At 45.9% G+C, this 24,009-nt stretch overlaps 1 protein-coding gene across 1 annotated transcript in view; it reads right to left on the bottom strand.

Moving 5' to 3' along the window:
• Positions 1 to 916: 916 nt before the first annotated feature.
• The window catches only part of LOC120055401 (unconventional myosin-IXb-like), an 84,033-nt gene continuing 60,940 nt past the window's right edge, over positions 917 to 24,009 (bottom strand). The window contains exons 26-42 of the mRNA XM_039003265.1: positions 18,444 to 18,550; positions 18,279 to 18,288; positions 17,888 to 18,227; positions 17,525 to 17,703; positions 16,205 to 16,312; positions 15,697 to 15,867; positions 15,343 to 15,378; positions 14,503 to 14,614; positions 13,850 to 13,923; positions 10,056 to 10,248; positions 9,724 to 9,852; positions 9,338 to 9,443; positions 7,531 to 7,662; positions 7,133 to 7,256; positions 5,990 to 6,111; positions 5,597 to 5,700; positions 917 to 1,594 (exon numbers count right to left, since the gene is read on the bottom strand). Of these exons, the coding sequence (XP_038859193.1) occupies positions 1,404 to 1,594; positions 5,597 to 5,700; positions 5,990 to 6,111; positions 7,133 to 7,256; positions 7,531 to 7,662; positions 9,338 to 9,443; positions 9,724 to 9,852; positions 10,056 to 10,248; positions 13,850 to 13,923; positions 14,503 to 14,614; positions 15,343 to 15,378; positions 15,697 to 15,867; positions 16,205 to 16,312; positions 17,525 to 17,703; positions 17,888 to 18,227; positions 18,279 to 18,288; positions 18,444 to 18,550 (2,238 nt within the window). The 3' untranslated portion in view covers positions 917 to 1,403. The remainder of the gene's footprint in view (positions 1,595 to 5,596; positions 5,701 to 5,989; positions 6,112 to 7,132; positions 7,257 to 7,530; positions 7,663 to 9,337; positions 9,444 to 9,723; positions 9,853 to 10,055; positions 10,249 to 13,849; positions 13,924 to 14,502; positions 14,615 to 15,342; positions 15,379 to 15,696; positions 15,868 to 16,204; positions 16,313 to 17,524; positions 17,704 to 17,887; positions 18,228 to 18,278; positions 18,289 to 18,443; positions 18,551 to 24,009) is intronic.

Genomic DNA, 24,009 nt, shown 5'->3' with positions numbered 1-24,009 from the left:
TTACCAGCCTCAGAAATTGCAGCCCAAATAAATGCTTAGTTCAAGTTAGACACATCTCAAATTGCTTCAAAGAAACCACTACTAAAGGACACTAAGAGGAAGAGACTTGCTTGGCCAAGAATCACGAGTAATGTACATTAGACCGGTGGAAATCTGTCCTTTTAGTCGGGGTCCAAATTGGAGATTTTTGGTTCCAACCGCCCTGTCTTTGTGAGATGCAGAGTAGGTGAATGGATGATCTCTATATGTGTGGTTCCCACTGTGACGCATGGAGGTGTGGGGGTGCTTTGCTGGTGACACTGTCAGTGATTTAGAATTCAAAACGCACCCTTAACCAGCATTCTGCAGCAATACGCCATCCCATCTGGTTTGCGCTTAGTGGGACTATCATTTGTTTTTCAACAGGACAATGACCCAAAACACACTATTTGACCAAGGAGAGGGATTGAGTGCTGCATCAGATGACCTTGCCTCCACAATCACCTGACCTCAAACCAATTGAGATGGTTTGGGATGAGTTGGACCACAGTGTGAAGGAAAAGCAGCCAACAAGTGTTCAGCATATTTTATTTTTTATTTTATTTCACCTTTATTTAACCAGGTAGGCAAGTTGAGAACAAGTTCTCATTTACAATTGTGGGAACTCCTTCAAGACTGTTGGTAAAGCATTCCTCATGAAGCTGGTTGAGAAAATGCCAAGAGCGTGCAAAGCTGTCCATCAAGGCAAAGGGTGGCTACTTTGAAGAATCTAAAATATATTTAGATTTGTTTAACACTTTTTGGGTTACTACGTACATGATTTCATGTGTTATTTCATAATTGTGATGTCTTCACTATTATTTTACAATGTAGAAAATAGTACAAATAAAGAAAAACTCTTGAATGAGTAGGTGTGTCCAAACTTTTGACTGGTCCTGTAAATATTACCTCAGTTACCTAGACTAACCCGTACCCCTGCACATTGACTTGGTAAAGGTACCCCTTGTATACAGCCCCGTTATTGTGTTACTATTTTCCCTAGAGTAGCACATTTTTCTTACCTTTTAAAAACTAAGCATTTTAAGGCAAGGTCTACATCTGTTGTTTTCGGCGCATGTGACAAACAAAATTAGATTTGATTTGAGCTTTGATCATTACACACACACACACATTAATGGATGTAGGAAAATATACATCATGTGCTTGGTTCTTGTTGCCATAACACAACTCCAACGCTATCAGTCGAAGGACTAGCATCGTGTATTAGAGACGCCACCTGTCGGAGGACAATATGGCCCAGTCCTAGATGTCCTCTAGCCTGGTCCCAGATCTGTTTAGTGCTCTTTCCAACTACATTGCTGTCATTGTACAGCCATGTTTGGCATGACAATTCCATTTGGAGCAAAAACAGACTGGCACCCAGGCTAGTCCTCTTCCTCATCTATGAAAGGGATGTCCAGTTCTGAGAAGTTCCTGCTCCTGGTCTTGTTGTAGGCTGGGGGTTCTATCCATCTAGCCTGGTCATGGCCTGTGGCTGTAGTAGTTCTCTGGGCCAGGTCAGGTGGCTTAGGAGGGCACTCCTGCCTCTGGCTCCTCCACAACAGGTTCACTCTGCCTGGTGGAGAAAGTCTGGATTATTAAGAGGCGTTGGCTAAACCACATACTGATCTGGGACCAGCAGGCTAGTTAAAACAGGGCCTGGTAGAGACACTCTGAATTAATCTAATAGCAGCTGGTCCCAGATCTGTAGGTGCTGGGAATGACAATGAGAATCAGAGGAGTTAATATAATATTAGACATTTAGGTGGTCCCGGGAATCAAATCCACTATACTGGCTCTTGCAAGCACCATGCTCTACCAACTGAGCTACACGAAGCGCATACAGATCGGGTACCAGGCTCATACAACAGGCTGATACAGTCGGCCTGCTCCTGATAATAATGAAAAAAGGTTCTTCAGTCAGAAATGAACAAAGACACCAAGAAATACCATAGTTACTGTTACCTGGTTACACAAAACCCAGAAATACCATAGTTACTGTTACCTGGTTACACAAAACCCAGAAATAACATAGTTACTGTTACCTGGTTACGCAAAAAACACAGAAATACCAAAGTTACTGGTAAGGCTGTCAGTAAATCATTCACCTGGTTACACAAAACCCGCACTAAATGTATGCAGACTGCATGCATGACCCACTTTAACAGGGAATACACCACTTGTTTCTTCCCATCTCTCCCGTAATATAGCCAGGAGTTGGCTAGCAGGAGATCGGTAAAAATACCTCAAATGCTGTATGTCAACCAATGTCCCAGTAAAAGAAAAACAAGACTTTATTTTACAAGAATCTAGAATCTCATAGTAGCACCATCACGACGTACTTATTAGGTTATTGTTTTCATAAGTCATTTCTAAGTTTCTACCTGGGCTGTAAAATAAAGCGTAGGCTGTAAAATAAAGCGTAGGCTGTTACAGTGGGCTGTAAAATAAAGCGTAGGCTGTAAAATAAAGCGTAGGCTGTTACAGTGGGCTGTAAAATAAAGCGTTGGCTGTTACAGTGGGCTGTAAAATAAAGCGTAGGCTGTAAAATAAAGCGTAGGCTGTAACAGTGGGCTGTAAAATAAAGCGTAGGCTGTAACAGTGGGCTGTAAAATAAAGCGTAGGCTGTAACAGTGGGCTGTAAAATAAAGCGTAGGCTGTAACAGTGGGCTGTAAAATAAAGCGTAGGCTGTAACAGTGGGCTGTAAAATAAAGCGTAGGCTGTTACAGTGGGCTGTAAAATAAAGCGTAGGCTGTAACAGTGGGCTGTAAAATAAAGCGTAGGCTGTAACAGTGGGCTGTAAAATAAAGTGTAGGCTGTTACAGTGGGCTGTAAAATAAAGCGTAGGCTGTAACAGTGGGCTGTAAAATAAAGTGTAGGCTGTTACAGTGGGCTGTAAAATAAAGCGTTGGCTGTTACAGTGGGCTGTAAAATGAAGTGTAGGCTGTTACAGTGGGCTGTAAAATAAAGTGTAGGCTGTTACAGTGGGCTGTAAAATAAAGCGTAGGCTATTACAGTGGGCTGTAAAATAAAGAGTAGGCTGTAACAGTGGGCTGTAAAATAAAGCGTAGGCTGTTACAGTGGGCTGTAAAATAAAGCGTAGGCTGTAAAATAAAGTGTAGGCTGTAACAGTGGGCTGTAAAATAAAGCGTAGGCTGTTACAGTGGGCTGTAAAATAAAGCATAGGCTGTAACAGTGGGCTGTAAAATAAAGTGTAGGCTGTAAAATAAAGAGTAGGCTGTTACAGTGGGCTGTAGAATAAAGAGTAGGCTGTAAAATAAAGCGTAGGCTGTAACAGTGGGCTGTAAAATAAAGCGTTGGCTGTTACAGTGGGCTGTAAAATAAAGCGTTGGCTGTTACAGTGGGCTGTAAAATAAAGCGTAGGCTGTTACAGTGGGCTGTAAAATGAAGTGTAGGCTGTTACAGTGGGCTGTAAAATAAAGTGTAGGCTGTTACAGTGGGCTGTAAAATAAAGTGTAGGCTGTTACAGTGGGCTGTAAAATAAAGCGTAGGCTGTAAAATAAAGCGTAGGCTGTAAAATAAAGCGTAGGCTGTAACAGTGGGCTGTAAAATAAAGCGTAGGCTGTTACAGTGGGCTGTAAAATAAAGTGTAGGCTGTTACAGTGGGCTGTAAAATAAAGTGTAGGCTGTTACAGTGGGCTGTAAAATAAAGCGTAGGCTGTAAAATAAAGTGTAGGCTGTTACAGTGGGCTGTAAAATAAAGCGTAGGCTGTAAAATAAAGTGTAGACTGTTACAGTGGGCTGTAAAATAAAGCGTTGGCTGTTACAGTGGGCTGTAAAATAAAGTGTAGGCTGTTACAGTGGGCCGTAAAATAAAGTGTAGGCTGTTACAGTGGGCTGTAAAATAAAGTGTAGGCTGTTACAGTGGGCTGTAAAATAAAGTGTAGGCTGTTACAGTGGGCTGTAAAATAAAGTGTAGGCTGTAACAGTGGGCTGTAAAATAAAGTGTAGGCTGTAACAGTGGGCTGTAAAATAAAGCGTAGGCTGCAACAGTGGGCTGTACAATAAAGCGTAGGCTGTAAAATAAAGTGTAGGCTGTAACAGTGGGCTGTAAAATAAAGAGTAGGCTGTAAAATAAAGTGTAGGCTGTAACAGTGGGCTGTAAAATAAAGCGTAGGCTGTAAAATAAAGTGTAGGCTGTTACAGTGGGCTGTAAAATAAAGTGTAGGCTGTTACAGTGGGCTGTAAAATAAAGTGTAGGCTGTTACAGTGGGCTGTAAAATAAAGTGTAGGCTGTAACAGTGGGCTGTAAAATGAAGTGTAGGCTGTTACAGTGGGCTGTAAAATAAAGTGTAGGCTGTTACAGTGGGCTGTAAAAATAAAGTGTATGCTGTAACAGTGGGCTGTAAAATAAAGTGTAGGCTGTTACAGTGGGCTGTAAAATAAAGTGTAGGCTGTAACAGTGGGCTGTAAAATAAAGTGTAGGCTGTTACAGTGGGCTGTAAAATAAAGTGTAGGCTGTAACAGTGGGCTGTAAAATAAAGCGTAGGCTGCAACAGTGGGCTGTACAATAAAGAGTAGGCTGTAAAATAAAGTGTAGGCTGTAACAGTGGGCTGTAAAATAAAGAGTAGGCTGTAAAATAAAGTGTAGGCTGTAACAGTGGGCTGTAAAATAAAGCGTAGGCTGTAACAGTGGGCTGTAAAATAAAGCGTAGGCTGTAACAGTGGGCTGTAAAATAAAGTGTAGGCTGTAACAGTGGGCTGTAAAATAAAGTGTAGGCTGTAAAATAAAGTGTAGGCTGTAACAGTGGGCTGTAAAATAAAGCGTAGGCTGTAAAATAAAGAGTAGGCTGTTACAGTGGGCTGTAAAATAAAGCGTAGGCTGTAACAGTGGGCTGTAAAATAAAGTGTAGGCTGTAACAGTGGGCTGTAAAATAAAGTGTAGGCTGTAAAATAAAGCGTAGGCTGTAAAATAAAGCGTAGGCTGTAAAATAAAGAATAGGCTGTAAAATAAAGAATAGGCTGTAAAATAAAGAATAGGCTGTAAAATAAAGAATAGGCTGTAAAATAAAGCGTAGGCTGTAAAATAAAGCGTAGGCTGTAAAAGGCTGTAAAATAAAGCGTAGGCTGTAAAATAAAGAATAGGCTGTAAAATAAAGAATAGGCTGTAAAATAAAGAATAGGCTGTAAAATAAAGAATAGGCTGTAAAATAAAGTGTAGGCTGTAAAATAAAGTGTAGGCTGTAAAATAAAGTGTAGAATGTAAAATAAAGCCTCACCGAAAACAAACAGTTGAAAAGAGTTGAAGTGCAAGAAGGCAGAGGATGGTGTAGGCCTACCCAACCTCTCTACTGACCTTCTCAGTCTCCATGCTCCCCACTATCCTCTAACGGGGGTGGAAAATTCCAGTCCTTGTGGGCCTGATTGGTGTCACAGCTAACACACCAGACTCCAATAACCAACTAATCATGATCTTCAGTTTAGAATGACATGTGATTAATCAGCTGTGTTTTCTAGGGATGGAGAAGTGTGACACCAATCAGGCCCCAGAGGACTGGAGTTGCCCACCCCTGCATCTAGCACGATGGTGTAGGCCTACCATACCCCTTTACTGACCTTCTGAGTCCAGGCTCTCTGAGCTGATTGATGACTCAGAGTCCAGGTTGTCGTTGTCGGAGTTCTCCTGCTCCAGCTCTGGCAACCTGCATGCCAGCTCCTCCCTGAAAAACACATACACGCACCCTTCCAGGAATGGTTTGACAAACACTGAGCTGAGCTGTATGGTATCTGGTGCCAGCTATAACATACTTACTATAACAGTCATATATTTCACAGAGTCCAGCACGTTACAAACACATTAACACCATGAAATATACAGAACTAAACAGCTTCTACAGTACCAACTAAGACAGTGTTTCTCTTTAACAGTTATATGTGTTGTTCTAGGGTCGAGACGACATGTTGCCCCCGACAACAGAGAACGAGAGGAGTCTCCATCTCTTCACTCACTTCTCCTGCTTGATGGATTTTATCCTTTCGATGAGGGTCCTCTCTGATTCCATGTCTATATCCAACAGGTCAAGGTTGTCCATGTGAGGGGCGTCCGGCTCCGATGAAGGTTTCTCTGAGATCTGTAGATATACAGTAGAGATGAGTCAATACACCAGAGACAGGAAGACAAACCGCTTTAGGGAACCTGGCATTCCCAAAGTGAAATTCTCAGTGGGAATGATGGAACTTCCCACAGTGATCCATATCCGTATTCACAGATATTCTCAGTATATCAAGTTTATATTCACAGTAGAGCATTAAATGGTAATCAGAATAGATACACTGCATGGCCAAAAGTATGTGGACACCCTTTCAAATTAGTGGATTTGGCTATTTCAGCCACACCCGTTGCTGACAGGCGTGTAAAATCGAACACACAGCCATAAAATCTCATTAGAAAAACATTGGCAATAGAATGGCCTTACTGAAGAGCTTAGTGTGGTGACGGTGGCACCGTCATAGGATGGCACCTTTCCAACAAGTCAGTTCGTCAAATTTCTGCCTTGCTAGAGCTTCCCCGGTCAACTGTAAGTGATGTTATTGTGAAGTGGAAACGTTTAGAAGCAACAACGGCTCAGCTGCAAAGTGGTAGGCCACACAAGCTCACAGAACAAGACCACTGGGTGCTCACTATCAAGTTCCATTTGCCTCTGGAAGCAACGTCAACACAATAACTGTTCGTCGGAAGCTTCCCGAAATAGGCCTCCATGGCCGAGCAGCCGCACACAAGCCTAAGATCATCATGCGTAATGCCAAACATTGGCTGGAGGGGTGTAAAGCTTGCCGCCATTGGACTCTGGAGCAGTGGAAACGCGTTCTCTGGAGTGATGAATCACGCTTCACCATCTGGCAGTGCGACGGACGAATCTGGGTTTGGCGGATGCCAGGAGGACGCTACCTGCCCCAATGCATAGTGCCAACTGTAAAGTTTGGTGGAGGAGGAATAATGGTCTGGGGCTGTTTTTAATGGTTCGGGCTAGTCCCCTTAGTTCTAGTGAAGGGAAATCTTAACGCTACAGCATACAATGACATTCGAGACGACTCTGTGCTTCCAACTTTGTGACAACAGTATGGAGTAGGGTGTGAGCACACTGTCCTTACAGTGTTCTGTCTCTTGAGTTTGAGCTGGTTGACGGCCAGGGCCTCAGCGTATTCCAGCTCGGTGATATCCTGCATCTTCTCAGTGTACCGTCTGAACTGTTCCGAGATCAGGATCTCCACACACCTGGGGGAGAGAGGAAACGTCAGGGGTTAGGGGTCAGGGGTTAGGGCTTCTTACAACCAAAATAAATCCCAGAATGCTTACTAAGGACTGACTCCATCCTACCTTGAGATATACTGTATGTACACACATGTAACCCTAAACTAGGAAGTAGCATATACTGTATTCCATTGTGCAAGTCTCTTTTTAACGTTTGCTGAACATATGTTTTGTGATATCTAATACCTGCTCAAAGACATTGGATGTGCGTATGTAAACCTTTCCTATATAGACTCACGTGGTTGTCTTGGAGACGTCCTTCAAGACTAGGAAGGGGTCAGTGGTGTCTTGGGATCGCAGGATGCAGGGGGCAAACACTATGGCCAGGGAGTTTGCTGACATCCTGTTGTGTTCTTCCTCCTTTGCCACTCTGGAGGAAGTAAAAAAAAAAAACTCCATCAAGATCTGACACAGCACGTCTATTATCGTCCTAATACACAACATGGTTATAAATGACCTGTGGCATAACCAGGGCCCGGAGTTTTCCCTGGTCAGGTCACATGGTTAGGGAAAACTCAGGGACCTAAGTTCAAGCCTAGCGGGAAAGCCTTTGTACGATAGATGGTGATTTACAAACATCAGTCAACATGAATACACATATGTGTAAAAGAGTGAAAAACAGAACGGGGGGTATATAACCTATCTGACCAGGTGAAAAGGGGGTATATAACCTACCTGACCAGATGAAAGGGTGGTACAACCTACCTGACCAGATGAAAGGGTGGTATATAATAACCTACCTGACCAGATGAAAGGGTGGTACAACCTACCTGACCAGATGAAAGGGGGGTATATAATAACCTACCTGACCAGATGAAAGGGTGGTACAACCTACCTGACCAGATGAAAGGGGGGTATATAAAAACCTACCTGACCAGATGAAAGGGGGGTATATAATAACCTACCTGACCAGATGAAAGGGGGGTATATAATAACCTACCTGACCAGATTAAAGGGGGGTATATAATAACCTACCTGACCAGATTAAAGGGGGGTATATAATAACCTACCTGACCAGATGAAAGGGGGGTATATAATAACCTACCTGACCAGATTAAAGGGGGGTATATAATAACCTACCTGACCAGATTAAAGGGGGGTATATAATAACCTACCTGACCAGATGAAAGGGGGGTATATAATAACCTACCTGACCAGATGAAAGGGTGGTATATAATAACCTACCTGACCAGATGAAAGGGGGGTATATAATAACCTAACTGACCAGATGAAAGGGGGGTATATAATAACCTACCTGACCAGATGAAAGGGGGGTATATAATAACCTACCTGACCAGATGAAAGGGGGGTATATAATAACCTACCTGACCAGATGAAAGGGGGGTATATAATAACCTACCTGACCAGATGAAAGGGGGGTATATAATAACCTACCTGACCAGATGAAAGGGGGGTATATAATAACCTACCTGACCAGATTAAAGGGGGGTATATAATAACCTACCTGACCAGATGAAAGGGGGGTATATAATAACCTACCTGACCAGATGAAAGGGGGGTATATAATAACCTACCTGACCAGATTAAAGGGGGGTATATAATAACCTACCTGACCAGATGAAAGGGGGGTATATAATAACCTACCTGACCAGATGAAAGGGGGGTATATAATAACCTACCTGCCCAGATGAAAGGGGGGTATATAATAACCTACCTGACCAGATTCAAGGGGGGTATATAATAACCTACCTGACCAGATGAAAGGGGGGTATATAATAACCTACCTGACCAGATGAAAGGGGGGTATATAATAACCTACCTGACCAGATGAAAGGGGGGTATATAATAACCTACCTGACCAGATTCAAGGGGGGTATATAATAACCTACCTGACCAGATGAAAGGGGGGTATATAATAACCTACCTGACCAGATTAAAGGGTGGTATATAATAACCTACCTGACCAGATGAAAGGGGGGTATATAATAACCTACCTGACCAGATGAAAGGGGGGTATAACCTACCTGACCAGGTGAAAGTGGGGTTTAACCTACCTGACCAGGTGAAAGCGGGATTTAACCTACCTGACCAGGTGAAAGACCAATCTCTCCAGTGTTTTGAAGTTAGCGGAGGGAAGCTCGTCCAGTTTCTGGTAGACCGCACGAAGCCGCTCAGATTGCTCTGGCAACTCTACACATGAAATGTCACAATGTCAAATACAGTTATTTCAAGTACTTGAGGTTCGCTTGATTTAGCTTGACTGCCTGGTGTGCAGGGTGGGCGGGGGTCTGCAGAGTTTCACTTTTGGGACTATACCATTGGCTCAATTGTAGCCTAGTGGGCAAGCTAAATGAAGCACACAAGTATTTGAAATGGATTTCACTGTCAACTCTGTACATTCAAAACATAGGTTTTTAAACCTTTTTGCTACGCTGTGACATTCTGAAAAGGACCCATGAGACAGACTCACCAACGGCGTGAAGGAAGTCCTTGTAGAGGCGGTAAGTAAGGAGGGGGTCAGGCAGCTCTCTGAGCCAGCGTTTCACCAGGCCAGTCATCGTGTGGATGGAGTAGTTCTCCAGAGTCGCCGTCTCAGGGTCTGACAAAACAAAAAAAGAGATTGCACTTAATTTTACGGTAGTTTCTACCGGTACCTGCAATGCGCCGGATGATGTCATGCCATAGCTCTATGTTGTTCATGGCAGCTGGTAGGTCCTCTGTTCTGACACCAGTGTCTCGGCAGATGGTTCCCACATAATACATTCAATAGGAAAACAATGTTTTCTGGAAAAATGGACTTACTTGTCTCCAGTAGTTGGTGTAATTCCCTGGCGTGCGAGGCAGAACCAGATTTACGGTAGAGGCCCTCTGTGTACAGGCCATTCATCTCAACATGCTCCAGCATCATCAGAAGTACCATGGGGATCGGGTAGGTCTTACTGGTCAGTACACACACCTGCACCCCAAAGTGCAGACAGCCAGGTCTCCCATCGTCCTGGCAACACACAGGATTAATCAATAGTCTTGACAAACTTTACATCACTAAGTTAACTTTACTTGTTAAAATGGAGTTCAAAATGGAGCCGGAGAAGAATGCAGACATTTACATGTCCCCAACCGATTGTGTTTTTTGTTAGTTTATTTGCGTTGTTTGTAACTTGTTTTTTTTTACTTATTGTGTACATAATATTGCCGCTACCGTCTCTAACGACCGAAAATTACTTCTGGACATCAGGACTGCGATTTTTCACCACGGACTGGCAGAATCCTTTTTTCCATTAACGAGTCTGACGAGCCCGACGCGAACAATATACTGCTTTCTCGGGAACAGGCCCAGATTCCCGTGAAGAGGAGGTGGAGAAAAAGGGGCCAGAGGGCGGGGCTGCCTTCTGAGAATTCGTAGGCGATCGAATAAACCCCCACTTCCTTCCATTCTGCTAGCAAACGTGCAATCTTTGGAGAATAAAATAGATGACCTACGCGCAAGATTAAACTACCAACGGGACATTCGAAACTGTAATATCTTATGCCTCACGGAGTCGTGGCTGAACGACGCCACTATCAACATACAGCTGGCTGGTTATACGCTGTGTAGGCAGGATAGAACAGCAGCGTCTGATAAGACAAGGGGTGACGGACTATTTATTTTTGTAAACAACAGCTGGTGCACGATATCTAAGGAATTCTCAAGCTATTGCTCGCCGGAGGTAGAGTATCTCATGATAAGCTGTAGACCACACTATCTACCTAGAGAGTTATTTGTATTTTTCATAGCTGTTACATACCACCACAGTCAGAGGCACTAAGACAGCATTGAATGAGCTGTATTCCGTCACAAGCAAACAAGAAAACGCTCACCCAGAGGCGGCGCTCCTAGTAGCCGGGGACTTTAATGCAGGGAAACTTAAATCTGTTTTACCAAATTTCTAATCAGCATGTTAAATGTGCCATCGGAAGGAAAAAAACTCTGGACCACCTTTACTCCACACACAGAGATGCATACAAAGCTCTCCCTCGGCCTCCATTTGGCAAATCTGACCATAATTCTATCGTCCTGATTCCTGCTTACAACCAAAAATGAAAGCAGGAAGCACCCGTGACTAGATCAATAAAAAAGTGGTCAGATGAAGCAGATGCTAAGCTACAGGACTGTTTTGCAAGCACAGACTGGAGTATGTTCCGGGATTTCTCCGATGGCATTGAGGAGCACACCACACCAGTCATTGGCTTCATCAATAAGTGCATTGATGACGTCGTCCCCATAGTGACCGTACGTACATATCCCAACCAGAAGCCATGGATTACAGGCAACATCCGCACTGAACTAAAGGCTAGAGCTGCCGCTTACAAGGATGCCCTTCGACGAACCATCAAACAGGCAAAGCGTCAATACAGGACTGAGATCGAATCGTACTACACCGGCTCTGATGCTCGTCGGATGTAGCAGGGCTTGCAAACCATTACAGACTACAATGGGAAGCACAGCCGAGAGCTGCCCAGTGACACGAGCCTACCAGATGAACTAAACTACTTCTATGCTCGCTTCGAGGCAAATAACACTGAAACATGCATGAGAGCACCAGCTGTTCCGTGAAGAAGGTGTGATCATGCTTTCCGCAGCCGAAGTGAGTAAGACCTTTAAACAGGTCAACATTCACAAGGCCGCAGGGCCACATGGATTACCAGGACGTGTACAGCGAGCATGCGCTGACCAACTGCAAGTGTCTTCACTGACATTTTCAACCTCTCCCTGTTCGAGTCTGTAATATCGACATGTTTCAAGCAGACCACCATAATGCCTGTGCCCAAGAACACTAAGGTAACCGGCCTAAATGACTACTGACCCATAGCACTCACGTCTGTAGCCATGAAGTGCTTTGAAATGCTGGTCATAGCTCACATCAACACCATTATCCCAGAAATCCTAGACCCACTCCAATTTGCATACCACCCCAACAGATCCACAGATGATGCAATCTCTATTGCACTCCACACTGCCCTTTCCCACCTGGACAAAAGGAACACCTATGTGAGAATGCTATTCATTGACTACAGCTCAGCATTCAACACCATAGTGCTCTCAAAGCTCATCAATAACCTAAGGAACCTGGGACTAAACACCTCCCTCTGCAACTGGATCCTGGACTTCCTGACGGGCCGCCCCCAGGTGGTGAGGGTAGGTAACAACACATCCGCTACACTGATCCTCAACACAGGGACCCCTTAGGGGTGCGTGCTCAGTCCCCTCCTGTACTCCCTGTTCATTCATGACTGCACGGCCAGGCACGACTCCAACACCATCATTAAGTTTGCCGATGACACAACAGTGTTAGGCCTGATCACCGACAACGATCAGACAGCCTATAGGGAGGAGGTCAGAGACCTGGCCGTGTGGTGCCAGGACAACAACCTCTCCCTCAACGTGATCAAGACAAAGGAGATGATTGTGGACTACAGGAAAAGGAGGACCGAGCACGCCCCCATTCACATCGACGGGGCTGCAGTGGAGCAGGTTGAGACCTTCAAGTTCCTTGGTGTCAAATCAATTTATATAGCCCTTCTTACATCAGCTGATATCTCAAAGTGCTGTACAGAAACCCAGCCTAAAACCCCAAACAGCAAGCAGTGCAGGTGTAGAAGCACGGTGTCTCGGAAAAACTCCCTAGAAAGGCCAAAACCTAGGAAGAAACCTAGAGAGGAACCAGGCTATGAGGGGTGGCCAGTCCTATTCTGGCTGTGCCGGGTAGAGATTATAACAGAACATGGCCAAGATGTTCAAATGTTCATAAATGACCAGCATGGTCAAATAATAATAATCACAGTAGTTGTCGAGGGTGCAACAAGTCAGCACCTCAGGAGTAAATGTCAGTTGGCTTTTCATAGCCGATCATTAAGAGTATCTCTACCGCTCCTGCTGTCTCTAGAGAGTTGAAAACAGCAGGTCTGGGACAGGTAGCACGTGTCCACATCTCTAACAAACAACTAATATGGTCCAAGCACACCAAGACAGTCGTGAAGAGGGCACAACAAAACCTATTCCCCCTCAGGAGACTGAAAAGACTTGGCATGGGTCCTCAGATCCTCAAAAGGTTCTACAGCTGCACCATCGAGAGCATCCTGCCTGGTTGCATCACTGCCTGGTATGACAACTGCTCGGCCTCCGACCGCAAGGCACTACAGAGGGTAGTGCGAATGGCCCAGTACATCACTGGGTCGAAGCTTCCTGCCATCCAGGACCTCTATACCAGGCGGTGTCAGAGGAAGGCCCTAACAATTGTCAAAGACTCCAGCCACCCTAGTCATTGACTGTTTTCTCTGCTACCACACGGCAAGCGGTACCGGAGCGTCAAGTCTAGGTCCAAGAGGCTTCTAAACAGCTTCTACCCCCAAGCCATAAGACTCTTGAACACCTAATCAAATGGCTACCCAGCTACCCAACTGCATTGTTGGTTAGGGACTCGTAAGTAAGCATTTCACTGTAAGGTATGGGTCCTGTTGTATTAGACACATGTGACTAATACAATTTGATTTGTCAGACTTAACTTGGTGAACTTGACAAACATTACTTGACAAACATTACTTGACAAACTGCTCACCAGCCTGGCACATCGAGTTGAGCAGTCAGTGATGATTTTGGAAAGGCATTTCTTGTGACATATCAATTTGCAAGCTAAACAAAAGAAGAGAGGAGAAAATAACACAATGATAAGATCTCGTCTAAATTCTGTTCAAATGTTCTCTTCTATATTCTAATTCTCTGTTCAAATGTTCTCTTCTATATTCTAATTCTCTGTTCAAATGTTCTCTTCTATATTCTAATTCTCTGTTCTAATGTTCTCTTCTATATTCTAATTCTCTGTTCAAATGTTCTCTTCTATATTCTAATTCTCTGTTCTAATGTTCTCTTCTATATTCTAATTCTCTGTTCAAATGTTCTCTTCTATATTCTAATTCTCTGTTCAAATGTTCTCTTCTATATTCTAATTCTCTGTTCTAATTTTCTTCTATATTCTAATTCTCAGTTCTAATGTTCTCTTCTATATTCTAATTCTCTGTTCAAATGTTCTCTTCTATATTCTAATCATATGTTCAAATGTTCTCTTCTGCATTCTAATTCTCTTTTAAATGTTCTCTTCTGAACTCTAATTATATGTTGTAATGTTCTCTTCTATATTCTAATTCTCTTTTCAAATGTTCTCTTCTATATTCAAATTCTATGTTTAATGGTGAACAACAGATAGCCACTCACCGCTGCACATGTAGGCCTTCTCCATGCCCCAGATGTAGAAACCACACAGGTCACAGGACTGCCTGATGTTGACCTGGTACGTACTAAACATGTGACCTAAAGGGCTGTCGAGCTGGAACACACAACACACATCATTCAAGCCGGACCATTGACCTGGGATGCATTGACCTGGGTTGTGACACTGATATTCTGAGATTCAACTTAGTGTTGGTCGCAATGAGCCAATTCAACTTAGTGTTGGTCGCAACGAGCCAATTCTACTTAGTGTTGGTCTCAACGAGCCAATTCAACTTGGTGTTGGTCGCAACGAGCCAATTCTACTTAGTGTTGGTCGCAACGAGCCAATTCTACTTAGTGTTGGTCGCAACGAGCCAATTCACTTTAGTGTTGGTCGCAACGAGCCAATTCAACTTAGTGATGTCATAATGAGACAATTGAACTTAGTGATGTCATAATGAGACAATTCAACTTAGATGTCATAATGAGACAATTCAACTTAGATGTCATAATGAGACAATTCAACTTAGATGTCATAATGAGACAATTCAACTTAGATGTCATAATGAGACAATTCAACTTAGATGTCATAATGAGACAATTTAACTTAGATGTCATAATGAGACAATTCAACTTAGATGTCATAATGAGACAATTCAACTTAGATGTCATAATGAGACAATTCAACTTAGATGTCATAATGAGACAATTCAACTTAGATGTCATAATGAGACAATTTAACTTAGATGTCATAATGAGACAATTCAACTTAGATGTCATAATGAGACAATTCAACTTAGATGTCATAATGAGACAATTCAACTTAGTGATGTCATAACTTACACATTTTTTCTTTTTCGTCTTTGGCCTGTTCACGGTCTACAACAAATAGAAAAGTAGATCAGACGTGGAATACATCTCCGAACCTCTTAAAATTACACCTACAACTGATGTTTTACACTTCTCAAAACTATGTGTACTGCTGCTCTGGAGCATTCAAAAAGAGTCAAAGATAAAGTCAAAGATACTGTAGGTCAAACCCAAAGATGTGTGTCTGTGACATGTCTGTGTACCTGCATGTGTGTATACAGTATCCGCGTGTGAGTGGTTGTGTGCGAGTGTCTGTGACATGTCTGTGTACCTGCATGTGTGTATACAGTATCCGCGTGTGAGTGGATGTGTCTGACTCAGAACTACCTTGACCGGCCCAAACCCCTCTCGTTTGATCTCTCCCCGTATGAAGCCGTCCAGGATGGACTGGAACAGGTTGACCACCAGGCTGACCTCAGTCAGCTGCTTGGCGCCAGCATGACTGGACACACAGTTGTGGTAGCCCGTCATCAGGACTTTATAGCTGATATGGGGCTTCTGTTGACCAGGGGAGGGTAGAGGACAGAGTTAATGAAGGGTGTGGGGGTGTTAGGATATACAGCACATGCCAAATGTTCACACCAGTGCTGTGCTAAAAAATAAACGCTGAGAATAAAAATAATTGGTGCTCCAAAGTGCTTTATAAAGCACTTACCGTGTGTGTACTCCTGGCCCTAGTCAAGCTCTCTATATATACACTGTTGATTTGGCTCCATCTCTCTTTCAAGACAGTCTTCTAAACTTGAATAGTACAACATGCATACTTAATTATGAACAAACCTAAAAGCTCCATACAACCATCTCTTCTGGTGCCAAGGTCAGGAAGTAAACTCACCAAGACGGAGTACATGCCCTTTATGGTCTCTCTGAACTGCATGGTGGCTGTAAGGAAGATTCTCTCTGTGGCTGAGAGCTCCTTTACCCTGGTCCTCAGATCGTTTACCTGGGAGGTATAGGAACGTACATTATTTCATAGTAGTAGTCTACTATTCAAAATAGCCTGGATTCAACTTTACAATACTCTGCAATAAGACATGTAACTGGTAACAGCCGGCAACCTTTCTAAAGATGCACCAGTATGAGAGAGAGAGACAGAGTGAGAGAGAGACAGAGTGAGCGAGAGAGACAGAGAGAGAGACAGAGTGAGAGAGAGAGACAGAGAGAGACAGAGAGAGCGAGACAGAGCGAGAGACAGACAGAGCGAGACAGAGCGAGAGACAGACAGAGCGAGACAGAGCAAGAGACAGAGAGCGAGAAAGAGCGAGAGACAGACAGAGCGAGACAGAGCGAGACAGACAGACAGACAGACAGACAGACAGACAGACAGACAGACAGAGCGAGACAGAGCGAGACAGACAGACAGACAGACAGACAGACAGACAGACAGACAGACAGACAGACAGACAGACAGACAGAGAGACAGACAGACAGAGAGACCGAGCGACAGACAGAGCGAGAGACAGACAGAGCGAGACAGACAGAGCGAGACAGAGCGAGAGACAGACAGAGCGAGAGACAGACAGAGCGAGAAGGAGCGAGAGACAGACAGAGCGAGACAGAGCGAGAGACAGACAGAGCGAGACAGAGCGAGACAGACAGACAGACAGAGAGAGACAGAGCGAGATAGACAGACAGAGCGAGACAGATAGACAGACAGAGCGAGACAGAGAGCGAGACAGAGCGAGACAGAGAGACAGACAGAGCGAGACAGATAGACAGACAGAGCGAGACAGAGAGCGAGACAGAGCGAGACAGAGAGACAGACAGAGCGAGAGACAGACAGACAGACAGAGCGAGAGACAGACAGAGCGAGAGACAGACAGAGCGAGAGAGAGCGAGAGACAGACAGAGCGAGACAGAGCGAGAGACAGACAGACAGAGAGACAGAGAGAGAGACAGAGAGAGAGAGAGAGAGAGAGTGACGGAGAGAGTGACAGAGAGAGTGACAGAGCAAGTTAGTCAGTCAAAACCTGCTCATGAAAGACCCTCTGAAGACTAAGGCTTTGGTAGCCTGAACCCAGATCAATTTGTGGTGCTTGAAAATGACTTTGCAAGTCAACACAAATAGATGTAACACCAGGCTAGAGATCCTAATGAACCGGAAACACTCCTGAGGCTGAGGTGATTACAGGTGAGTGCCAGACAGGTATCCCACCTGGTTCCCCAGGAACTCATCCAGGTGTCGGAGCTCGTCGGTGTCGGTGATCTCCCGTTCCAGAGAAGCATTCCACTGCTCGGAGACCCGCGTGGCTCGGCTGATCCTGATGGTGGTGTTACCATGCCCTTCACTGTTGTTACCACGCCGTCCAGTGGACAGGGAGGAGGTAGAGGTGGCTATAGGTAAGGATACGTGTGTGTTTAGACAGATAGAGAGTGGTTGAGATTATACCATTGATCACTAGATGGTAGTAGAGGAGAGACAGGATGTGAAAGGTACTAAAATAGTTTTCATCATAGCAACAGTCTAAAGGTGGACAACACCGTGAGCAGTGTCCTGTAGGGGGTGGGACTACAGTACCTCCTTTCCCAGATGGTGCATTCTCATTGGTCACCATCCCGTACGCATTTATCTGTGAGTTTTTAGTCGGCCGTTTCCTCCGAAACTTACTGAAGATGCCAAGCCTGTGGAACACAAAAGGGTTAACATGTAACCATGACAAAGAAAACGCAGCAGCGTTTTCCACACTCGGTCCAGGCAAAGATGATCTATTATATTGACAAGATGTTCGAGTTACCGCTCTAACAACGGAAATATACGTCCTCAATAATGGAAGGCAAGCGAGAGGAGGCGAGATCAGGTGGGACCATTCTAGCCGATGAAAGGGTACAGTAGATACGCGTGTGAACAACAGGCATAACTAAGTAATTTCTTCCTCAAAGTTGCCAGAATGCCAGTTGCATCCACTTACATGTAACAGCCTAAACGTTACAAAAACGTATATTTGATTAAAAATAAGCCTCACGTAATTCGACTCTCTCGTAGAACTCCATACAAAAATAATGACATACAATATCATATCTAGTCAATATATGGACAATAACTCCTGTGTCCCAGTTGGCTGAATGGCCTTTACCTATCAGGAGTGGTCGGCTGGGATTGGCTGGAGTCTCTGCGGGTTATGCTCTCATGTGGGAGGCTGAAACTAGCCCCGTCCGTGGAAATATCAAAAGATTTCGGAAACTGAGAGATAAAACAAAATTACTGAACATCTGAGATTGTATGACATGACACAACACAATCCGGGGGGGCCGTTATTAACAGGTAACACGTGAGGAGTGTTGGTGCCTAGAAAGGAAACTATTAAAAGGGACAGTGCAACATTTTGTCAAGGATCAGTTGAAAATGGGTTTTAGTGCAAAAATGTTGCACTATCACTTTAAGAACAGAGAAGTTTGTTTTCAGATCATCCCCTTTCACCAGCATCTATAGGGGTATTAGTAGCACATAAATCCCAGGCCCGGCAACACCAGAGTTAGTTAGTTAGCCTGCAGCAGCCACCACATCCTTAGCACAATACAGTCTTTCCTCCCCCTTCCTTCTCCCTGAAGAGAGCTCGCATAGTCTCTCCCTCTTCCTTCTCCCTACAGAGAGCTCTCATAGTCTCTCCCTCTTCCTTCTCCCTACAGAGAGCTCTCATAGTCTCTCCCTCTTCCTTCTCCCTACAGAGAGCTCTCATAGTCTCTCCCCCTTCCTTCTCCCTACAGAGAGCTCTCATAGTCTCTCCCTCTTCCTTCTCCCTACAGAGAGCTCTCATAGTCTCTCCCCCTTCCTTCTCCCTACAGAGAGCTCTCATAGTCTCTCCCCCTTCCTTCTCCCTACAGAGAGCTCTCATAGTCTCTCCCCCTTCCTTCTCCCTACAGAGAGCTCTCATAGTCTCTCCTCCCTCTTCCTTCTCCCTACAGAGAGCTCTCATAGTCTCTCCCCCTTCCTTCTCCCTACAGAGAGCTCTCATAGTCTCTCCCTCTTCCTTCTCCCTACAGAGAGCTCTCATAGTCTCTCCCCCTTCCTTCTCCCTACAGAGAGCTCTCATAGTCTCTCCCCCTTCCTTCTCCCTACAGAGAGCTCTCATAGTCTCTCCCCCTTCCTTCTCCCTACAGAGAGCTCTCATAGTCTCTCCCCCTTCCTTCTCCCTACAGAGAGCTCTCATAGTCTCTCCCCCTTCCTTCTCCCTACAGACAGCTCTCAGTCTCTCCTCCCCCTTCAGAGAGCTCAACAAACTCAACAGCAGCAGCAACAACAACTACAGAGCTAGCCCCAACTATCTTTGGGCTACTAGTGCTGGAATGTAAAGTATACACAGATTGACTGACATTGTCTCAACATTGTGACAAGAAAAAAAAAAGTCAGAAAGAGAGACCCATCCAGCCACTGTGCGTGTTTAGATGGCAACCTGGCAGGAGATGGTTGTGACTGGCCACTGTGCGTGTTTAGATGGCAACCTGGCAGGAGATGGTTGTGACTGGCCACTGTGCGTGTCGAGATAGCAACCTGGCAGGAGATGGTTGTGACTGGCCACTGTGCGTGTCGAGATAGCAACCTGGCAGGAGATGGTTGTGACTGGCCACTGTGCGTGTCGAGATGGCAACCTGGCAGGAGATGGTTGTGACTGGCCACTGTGCGTGTTTAGATGGCAACCTGGCAGGAGATGGTTGTGACTGGCCACTGTGCGTGTCGAGATGGCAACCTGGCAGGAGATGGTTGTGACTGGCCACTGTGCGTGTCGAGATGGCAACCTGGCAGGAGATGGTTGTGACTGGCCACTGTGCGTGTTTAGATGGCAACCTGGCAGGAGATGGTTGTGACTGGCCACTGTGCGTGTTTAGATGGCAACCTGGCAGGAGATGGTTGTGACTGGCCACTGTGCGTGTCGAGATGGCAACCTGGCAGGAGATGGTTGTGACTGGCCACTGTGCGTGTTTAGATGGCAACCTGGCAGGAGATGGTTGTGACTGGCCACTGTGCGTGTCGAGATGGCAACCTGGCAGGAGATGGTTGTGACTGGCCACTGTGCGTGTTTAGATGGCAACCTGGCAGGAGATGGTTGTGACTGGCCACTGTGCGTGTTTAGATGGCAACCTGGCAGGAGATGGTTGTGACTGGCCACTGTGCGTGTCGAGATGGCAACCTGGCAGGAGATGGTTGTGACTGGCCACTGTGCGTGTCGAGATGGCAACCTGGCAGGAGATGGTTGTGACTGGCCACTGTGCGTGTTTAGATGGCAACCTGGCAGGAGATGGTTGTGACTGGCCACTGTGCGTGTCGAGATGGCAACCTGGCAGGAGATGGTTGTGACTGGCCACTGTGCGTGTCGAGATGGCAACCTGGCAGGAGATGGTTGTGACTGGCCACTGTGCGTGTTTAGATGGCAACCTGGCAGGAGATGGTTGTGACTGGCCACTGTGCGTGTCGAGATGGCAACCTGGCAGGAGATGGTTGTGACTGGCCACTGTGCGTGTCGAGATGGCAACCTGGCAGGAGATGGTTGTGACTGGCCACTGTTCTGTTTCTCTGGTCCTTGCAGAAGAGCAGCATGCAGTTGTAGAAGTAGGTGCTTGCAGAGTGCAGAACACTGCAGACCCATTCAGCTGCAGTGGTGACAGGATATGTCTGTATAGACATACACAAAGTCTGCACAGGAACAGAGTCAGTCACAGTGACAGTGTGCCAGGGCCTGTAGTAGTATTCCATAGACTCAGGCCGGTTGGTCCCTGGACCCGGGGTTACGAGGATGGACGTTGACTGCTGATTGGCTGGACTGGCCCATCCCATTGAGGGGGAGGGGGTAACTCCAAAAACTCATTCTCCTGAAAATCCCCAAGGTTAAACATCAACACGTTGTGGGCGGAGGCTAACCCCTGATTGTGCTTGGGTTGCTTGAGGTAGAGCACCTTGACCTATGATGGTCAGGAGAGGTCGATAAGCACGGATGAAGTAAGGTGAGGGACAGAGATCCCTCACTGTCACAGGGCTGTGCTCAGTAGGAACAAAACAGGAAAAATATTTTGGAAGAAACGCAGGAGAGGAGGTAGCCTGGCCAACTGCCAATAAGAATGTTTGTTTTCTGAAGAGTGGGATCTATCCATCCTACTGACCAGCTGAAGAGTGGGATCTATCCATCCTACTGACCAGCCCGAAGAGTGGGAACTATCCATCCTACTGACCAGCTGAAGAGTGGGATCTATCCATCCTACTGACCAGCTGAAGAGTGGGATCTATTCATCCTACTGACCAGCTGAAGAGTGGGATCTATCCATCCTACTGACCAGCTGAAGAGTGGGATCTATCCATCCTACTGACCAGCTGAAGAGTGGGATCTATCCATCCTACTGACCAGCTGAAGAGTGGGATCTATCCATCCTACTGACCAGCTGAAGAGTGGGATCTATCCATCCTACTGACCAGCTGAAGAGTGGGATCTATCCATCCTACTGACCAGCCCGAAGAGTGGGAACTATCCATCCTACTGACCAGCTGAAGAGTGGGATCTATCCATCCTACTGACCAGCTGAAGAGTGGGATCTATTCATCCTACTGACCAGCTGAAGAGTGGGATCTATCCATCCTACTGACCAGCTGAAGAGTGGGATCTATCCATCCTACTGACCAGCTGAAGAGTGGGATCTATCCATCCTACTGACCAGCTGAAGAGTGGGATCTATCCATCCTACTGACCAGCTGAAGAGTGGGATCTATCCATCCTACTGACCGGCCGAAGAGTGGGATCTATCCATCCTACTGACTAGCTGAAGAGTGGGATCTATCCATCCTACTGACCGGCTGAAGAGTGGGATCTATCCATCCTACTGACCGGCTGAAGAGTGGGATCTATCAATCCTACTGACCGGCTGAAGAGTGGGATCTATCCATCCTACTGACCGGCTGAAGAGTGGGATCTATCCATCCTACTGACTAGCTGAAGAGTGGGATCTATCCATCCTACTGACCGGCTGAAGAGTGGGATCTATCCATCCTACTGACCAGCTGAAGAGTGGGATCTATCCATCCTACTGACTAGCTGAAGAGTGGGATCTATCCATCCTACTGACCGGCTGAAGAGTGGGATCTATCCATCCTACTGACCGGCTGAAGAGTGGGATCTATCCATCCTACTGACCGGCTGAAGAGTAGGATCTATCCATCCTACTGACCGGCTGAAGAGTGGGATCTATCCATCCTACTGACCGGCTGAAGAGTGGAATCTATCCATCCTACTGACCGGCCCGAAGAGTGGGATCTATCCATCCTACTGACCAGCTGAAGAGTGGGATCTATCCATCCTACTGACCAGCTGAAGAGTGGGATCTATCCATCCTACTGACCGGCTGAAGAGTGGGATCTATCCATCCTACTGACCGGCCCGAAGAGTGGGATCTATCCATCCTACTGACCAGCTGAAGAGTGGGATCTATCCATCCTACTGACCAGCTGAAGAGTGGGATCTATCCATCCTACTGACCGGCAGAAGAGTAGGATCTATCCATCCTACTGACCGGCCGAAGAGTGGGATCTATCCATCCTACTGACCGGCCCGAAGAGTGGGATCTATCCATCCTACTGACCGGCTGAAGAGTGGGATCTATCCATCCTACTGACCGGCTGAAGAGTGGGATCTATCCATCCTACTGACCGGCTGAAGAGTGGGATCTATCCATCCTACTGACCGGCTGAAGAATGGGATCTATCCATCCTACTGACCGGCCCGAAGAGTGGGATCTATCCATCCTACTGACCAGCTGAAGAATGGGATCTATCCATCCTACTGACCAGCTGAAGAGTGGGATCAATCCATCCTACTGACCAGCTGAAGAATGGGATCTATCCATCCTACTGACCAGCTGAAGAGTGGGATCTATCCATCCTACTGACCAGCTGAAGAGTGGGATCTATCCATCCTACTGACCGGCCGAAGTGTGGGATCTATCCATCCTACAGACCAGCTGAAGAGTGGGATCTATCCAACCTACTGACCATCTGAAGAGTGGGATCTATCCATCCTACTGACCAGCTGAAGAGTGGGATCTATCCATCCTACTGACCAGCTGAAGAGTGGGATCTATCCATCCTACTGACCATCTGAAGAGTGGGATCTATCCATCCTACTGACCAGCTGAAGAGTGGGATCTATCCATCCTACTGACCAGCTGAAGAGTGGGATCTATCCATCCTACTGACCAGCTGAAGAGTGGAATCTATCCATCCTACTGACCGGCCGAAGTGTGGGATCTATCCATCCTACTGACCAGCTGAAGAGTGGGATCTATCAATCCTACTGACCGGCTGAAGAGTGGGATCTATCCATCCTACTGACCGGCTGAAGAGTGGGATCTATCCATCCTACTGACCAGCTGAAGAGTGGGATCTATCCATCCTACTGACTGGCTGAAGAGTGGGATCTATCCATCCTACTGACCGGCTGAAGAGTAGGATCTATCCATCCTACTGACCAGCTGAAGATTGGGATCTATCCATCCTACTGACCGGCTGAAGAGTGGGATCTATCCATCCTACTGACCGGCCCGAAGAGTGGGATCTATCCATCCTACTGACCAGCTGAAGAGTGGGATCTATCCATCCTACTGACCGGCTGAAGAGTGGGATCTATCCATCCTACTGACCGGCCCGAAGAGTGGGATCTATCC

The sequence above is a fragment of the Salvelinus namaycush genome, chromosome 11 (genome assembly GCF_016432855.1).
Source record: "Salvelinus namaycush isolate Seneca chromosome 11, SaNama_1.0, whole genome shotgun sequence".
NCBI classification, from domain to species: Eukaryota; Metazoa; Chordata; class Actinopteri; order Salmoniformes; family Salmonidae; genus Salvelinus; species Salvelinus namaycush.
The sequence above is the reverse complement of the archived record's forward strand: the minus strand, read 5'-3'. Positions and strand labels throughout refer to the sequence as shown.